The sequence below is a fragment of the Typopeltis vanoorti genome, chromosome 23 (genome assembly GCF_054136105.1).
Source record: "Typopeltis vanoorti isolate ZY-2024b chromosome 23, IOZ_Tvanoo_1.0, whole genome shotgun sequence".
Lineage (NCBI taxonomy): Eukaryota > Metazoa > Arthropoda > Arachnida > Uropygi > Thelyphonidae > Typopeltis > Typopeltis vanoorti.
Window position 1 is genome coordinate 45,000,653 of NC_143571.1, and position 6,335 is coordinate 45,006,987.

Sequence of the window (6,335 nt, forward strand, 5' to 3'; positions counted from 1 at the left end):
GCTCACTAGGGAGCGGATTTTAGGAAGAGGAGTAAATAAAGTTCTTATGTTGTATTTTCTAAGAACCTTGGCTAATTGGGTGAGACAGAGCTTATGTATGGAATAGAAATATTACCTTTAACACTACTGGTCTCTTCATTACGGCGACCAGAAGGATTAAATAGGAATTTATCAGTAGTTTTTTGAGAATAACCATTTAGTTGAAAAGTAGACTTGAGAAAATTGAGTTCTTTATTAAGTTCAATCTCATCATACACACACACATATATATATATACCGGGTGATTATAAAATAACGTCAAGTGTTCAGAGCCCTCTAGCGAGTAATGTATTGGACGAAAAACGCCAATATTCGATAGACGTACACAGTGGAACATGGGGATTCGATTTAATAAAAAACAATAGTACAAAAAATCGCAACAGAGAAAATTTTGGCGCTGTTTACCGAGTAAAATGCATTAATTTGCATTATCGCGTTTCTTGTGAGCGATCATGCAATAAAAGGAAAGCCTGTGAGATTTCTTATCATTCGTAGACGAACTGCTTTTCGAGCGTCTTACCTTACGTGAGCGTGCTTTGTTAGTCAAACTCTATTATCAGCGGAACAATAATGCCAGTGCTTGTCTTCGTGATTTTCGGCGTATGAAAAATTTACGAAAAGGACCGATTAGCGTAACAAACTTACGAAAACTGATTCGGCGATTTGAAACTATGGAACTCTAGCAGTGCAGGGAGGCAGGGGATGCAAACCAATCAATCACCAACAAGTTGAACAAGTTGCAACTGTTATTGTGGAACAGGAGATGACGAATGTGCAGGGTACCAGCAGTGCACGAGCAATATCTCGGCAAACGGATATCGTATACACAACGGTGTGGAAAATCCTACATCAGATGTTGAAGTTTTACCCCTATAAAATCAGTCATGTTCAAGAATTGCACCCTGGTGATGCGACCACACGAATCAACTTATCTTTGAGATTCTTAGCGCACATGGAAGTGGATGATGCATGGCCATAGCAGAGTTTATGGAGTGACGAAGCGCACTTTTATTTGAACAGCGATATTAACATACGCAACTGTCGCATTTGGGCCGCACAAAGTCACAGTGTGGTGCGGATTTATGGCATCATTTATCATCGGTCAATACTTTAACGAGGAAAATCGGCAAAATGGACCAGTGACCTCTTCCGTCAATGCTAACAGGTATGCCAATATGCTACAGAACTATGTGGTTCCACAACTGCAGCAAAGAGGATGTCTCGATTCGACCATCTTCATGCAGGATGGTGCAACACCCCACATCAGACTTCAGGTACAACATGTTTTGCAACAACATTTCTCTGACAGAAGAATCATTAGTCATGCATTTCCCATGCAATGGCCTCCGAGATCGACTGATTTCAATCCTTGTGACTTTTGGATGTGGGGATTTCTTAAAAGCATTGCATATCAAGGGCATGTACCCAATATTCCAACTTTGAAAGATCGAATAACGTTACACATGAGACAAATCAATTCCGATATGTTGCGAGCCGCGGTGGAAAATGTCGTGCACCATATGCAGTTTCTGGAACATCAGAATGGTGGTCATATTGAACCGCATTTGTAATTAATAATAAACGTCATGAAATTGATATGTGCTGTCTCTCATTTGCCATTTAGTCATTCATTAGTAACACCTACTAAAATTAATTTGGCAGCGCCAAAATTTCCCCTGTTGGCGACTTTTGGTACTATTTTGTTTTCGTTAAATCGAATTCCCCATGTTCCATTGTGTACGTCTACCGAATATTGGTGTGTTTCGTCCAATACATTACTCGCTACAGGGCTCTGAACACTTGACGTTATTTTATAATCACCTGATATATATTCATATTATTTACTGACTGAATTCCGAGAATTATTATTATTATTGTTATTATTATTATTATTATTATTCCTGATACCTCCAAGGAGTCCGAAGACTCATCGCGGGAGGACACCTACAACTGTCTCTACACCTAACCTCTACTACGAATCAACGCCATCTACCGCCCACCTCCAACACCACCACAACTAGTAATTTTTGTCTGTAAATTGCGTGTGTTCTGAAGGGCCGATTTGTATTAGAATTAGAAAAACAAATTAAATTAATTTGTTTAGGTGTGAATAGATGTCACTGTTTACTGCGAAGGGTTAACAAAACGGAAAAGAATCACCTCCGGATTTTATTTTATTTTTTTTATTCTTTATTTTTTTGCAGTGAAAGGTTAATTAAAGGCAATGTGTGGTAAGATAGCACAGGGCATAAACTGAAAAGTAAGACTAAAATTAAATAACAACATAAAAACACGAATAATGTGTGTACTACTGTCCTCTCTCTCTACACACACAACTAAATTCATTGAGTTTAAAAGTTAGATATTGGGGAGATCGCTTCAGAAACTTTTTGTCGTGTCACAGTTCCTATGTCGCCACACACAATTTCTTAACTGCGCTCTCTTCATTCTTGACAAGAAGTAAATATATTTAGAAATTAACTCAAATAACAACTAAATTCATTGAGTTTCGCAAGAAGCTTGTGAAGCTTAAAAGAAGCTTCGCAAGCTATTTTGGTTACTGCTTGCAGATACCTTGGTGGCGATATTTGTGGTCACTTCAAGAGTGATGTTTCTGGCTGAATTCTGCAGAGATAAACTGGACTGAAATCTAAATGACCAACTGGAAAAAACGAGCATCATTATTAATTCTCAGCACCAACACGTTATATAAAGAAATGATCAAGGATGCTTACGTCTAAATAACTTAACAGATTTAAAATGTAACCGCCAACCTAAAGCATTCCTGGTGCAAAAGAAGTGATGGATTTAATGTCAAATTCCGGATAAAAAAACAACAGACTAGTAAAATTTTACAAGTATCGAGAATTCGCACGAAACGACTAATTTCAGCATCACCATTTTATTTATTTCAGCGCCATCCGGTAAATCGATTCGCTTTAGTCATCAGTAAGTCAAATTTACTGCAAAAAGCTAGATTTTTCTTCGGAATTAAATGCTCCTTTACTATAATGGATCTGAGCAAACAAATTTCAATTTTCTTTTTATTTTCTGAAATCATGAGGATGATCTTAGAGTTTCGTTAATCACCGTGCAACCTCCGTATGAGATAGCAGATCTCATACGGAAAAGTATTATTATGAATAAACAACAACAACATAGCCATTAAAAATTGAGATATTGTTTTGTATGTATATGTAAATTATGTGTTTATTTTTTTAATAAATAAATTATCTTGCAATAGATGTAATTTCCTAAATAAAGAAATAGAAACACATTTTTCAAGGGGGTGCGAGAACTTATTTTTAGATTCAAGGGGGTGTCGATCGCTAAAAAGGTTAAGACCCACTGGTTTAAAGGAATATTTATTAAAATAACTTTAATGAATATCTTAATGTTAATGACGGTATGTTGCGCCTTTCGTTTGGAAGATTCCTCTCGGGACGACGAGAATCGAATTCAGGCCTTTTCCAAACGAAAGGCGCAACATACCGTCATTAACATTAAGATATTCATTAAAGTTATTTTAATAAATATTCCTTTAAACCAGTGGGTCTTAACCTTTTTAGCGATCGGCACCCCCTTGAATCTAAAAATAAGTTCTCGCACCCCCTTGAAAAATGTGTTTCTATTTCTTTATTTAGGAAATTACATCTATTGCAAGATAATTTATTTATTAAAAAAATAAACACATATATTTACATAATACAAAACAATATCTCAATTTTTAATGGCTATGTTGTTGTTGTTTATTCATAATAATACTTTTGAAGCGAGGCTCCTTTCTTGAAAGACCCACGCGTTAGTCATCACTTGCATTTAAGCGATTTCTGGCTTTTGTTTTTATGTGCAAAAGGGATGAAAATCCCATTTCACACAGGTAGGTGGCAGCAAATAGTAAAAGTGCCTGCAATGCTGCTTTTGCCAGCTGTGCATAGGGTTCTAACTGTGTACAACAGAATTGTTCTAAGTCCAGTTGTTCAAATTCCATTTGAATACGTACATTGGCTCGTATTTTAATAAGATAGTCTTTTATTAAATAGCTGTCGTCCATCGAATCTGGGTCAAATAGAAATGGATCCAGTATTCATCTCTGAACTTTGCTGATATTTCCCGTGGTAAAGTATCCATGAAATGATTTACTCAATTATTGGAGGTGTATTGCAATTTCAGGTATAATTATTATTTTCTCATTTTCCAGAACGATTGAATCAAGCAAAGGAAAGTTTGCAAAATTCCCATTTTCAACTCGACGTTTCCAAGTTTTTAGTTTTTCAATAAATGAAGATAATTTTTCACTAACTGTTATTATGTTCTTACCAAATTCTTGCATTGATGTATTTAAATCATTTTGGTGGCTAAATATATCTGCTAAATAGGATAGTCGAAATATTGCTTCTCTTTGTTCAAAAGCTTTAACTAAATTACAATTCTGGTTAGTAAGAAACTGTATAATTTCCTCGCGCAATTCAAAAGCCTGCTTAGCATACGGCCCTTGGAGAGCCACCGTACTTTACATTTACGTGATAAAGAAGCACAGTATGAACAGCACAGATTTCTTCGCACAATGCACGAAAGATACAATGATTAAGCGCTCGTCCTCGGATATACTTTACTACATTTACTGCAGTAGTTAAGTGTTGTTTTAAATTCTCTGGCAAAGCTTTCGATGCAAGTGCATGACGGTGCAACATGCAATGCGTTATTGTAACTTGCGGTATTTCTGTCTTGATGCATAAAAAAATCCAGAATTTTTGCCCAACATTGCAGGGGCACCATCAGTGCAAATTGAGCCTATCACATTCATGGATATTGGATGTTTCAAAAATTTTTTTAATATGATTGAAAACATCAATTCATTTTGTAATCAATTCCAGTGGCTCACCAAATAAAAATTCTTCCAACATTTCTTTTTCCTTAATGTATCGCACAAATACCAACAACTGACTGCAATTATCAACATCAGTTGACTCGTCCAGTTGAATACTCACTTTTAGAGGACTGGCTTTGATATCTTCTAGTACTTGCAGTAAAATATCAACACTGAGATCTTGAATCCGCGATCGAATCACATCGTTCGATAACGGAATCTGCTGAATCTTCCTTTGTGCTTCAGAACCCAATACAATTTTTGCAATTTCAAGTGCACATGGTTTTACCAATTCCTCGGCTATTGTATGACCTTTTCTTTTCTTAGCACACAGATATGCCTCTTGATAAGAAGCTTCTAACAAGGGCTTTTGAACTGCCACAACGTCAAATTTTGTGATGGTACTGCTGGTATCAAATCATGCCTTCTTATACTTCAAGATGTTAAGAGTATGTCCTGCAGATTCACCACCATGCTGATTGTTGAAATGCTCTAACAACTTTGACGGTTTAAGTCTGGAGTTTGAAAATATTTTGCAACATAAAATGCATTGTGGTCGTTGCGTACGTACCATCTTTTTCTGTTGCACAAGTGAATCCATAAGCAACATAATCATCTTTCCATTGGCGTTTTTTCGATTTTTTCGACATAACGAGGGTTACTACAATCAATAAAATAATAATTATAATTTTTCAAAATTTGCAGAAAACCTTTGTGTAATCAATTGATCGTATCCGGTATGGGCTTTAGTCACTGATTAATGTTGGTAAATTAAAGAAAATTAGTATTCGTTTCTGCATCAAACCACCTCGTTAACGTTCGTACTCAGAGTATGCGAACACGTGCGCGTATCAACCAGTTTCTTATTGTGCTGCATGCTGTAAGTGCGTTTCGCTGAGGCAAAGGTAGAGAGGGTAGGAGTGGGGGTCCCAAAAGTCGACGTAGCGTTCACCAGTTTCTTACAGGCGGTCAGGCGGTAGTTTCCATCGAAAATTTAGAAACTTCTCTCGCACCCCTGGAAATGCTTTCTCGCACCCCCAGGGATGTACATACCCCAGGTTAAGAACCACTGCTTTAAACTATTAGCCACTGATTTTTTTTTTTTTTGTAATTGTTTGATTTGTTTGTAATTGTCATCAGTCTACGAAGGAACATACATGTTTTATACAGCCATATCCCAATGTATCTGATAGAAGCACGTGGAGTAGACTGTGTTGTGCAAGTTCTCCTGAAACAAATGAACGGACATTTTTAAATGACTGTAATATATTTTATAATTTTGATCTGACCAAATTGAATAATCTATCTTTTAGAATTCCAATGTGTTCCAATGTTTTTTTATGGAATAGAAAGTATGGGGGGATTAAGAATGACAAAGTATAAGAATGACAGAAGGGAATATGTGCATGGAATAAATAGTGCAGAA

General features: G+C 36.4%; 1 protein-coding gene across 1 annotated transcript; it reads right to left on the reverse strand.

Moving 5' to 3' along the window:
- Window positions 1-4,895: 4,895 nt before the first annotated feature.
- On the reverse strand, window positions 4,896-5,559 carry LOC150093811 (protein ZBED8-like). Its single transcript, XM_090412523.1, has 2 exons — window positions 5,481-5,559; window positions 4,896-5,284 (listed from the first exon to the last, which is right to left on the reverse strand). Exons 1-2 carry the CDS (start codon window positions 5,557-5,559, stop codon window positions 4,896-4,898), a joined length of 468 nt encoding a protein of 155 aa, XP_090268649.1.
- Window positions 5,560-6,335: the final 776 nt, after the last annotated feature.

Bases quoted from the DNA above. Each gene is read 5' to 3' on its own strand.
- LOC150093811 (XM_090412523.1), bottom strand. From the start codon at position 5,559: ATGTCGAAAAAATCGAAAAAACGCCAATGGAAAGATGATTATGTTGCT. The intron at 5,285-5,480 runs GTACGTACGCAA...ACGTTGTGGCAG, and splicing joins TTGTGCAACAGAAAAAGATG to TTCAAAAGCCCTTGTTAGAA.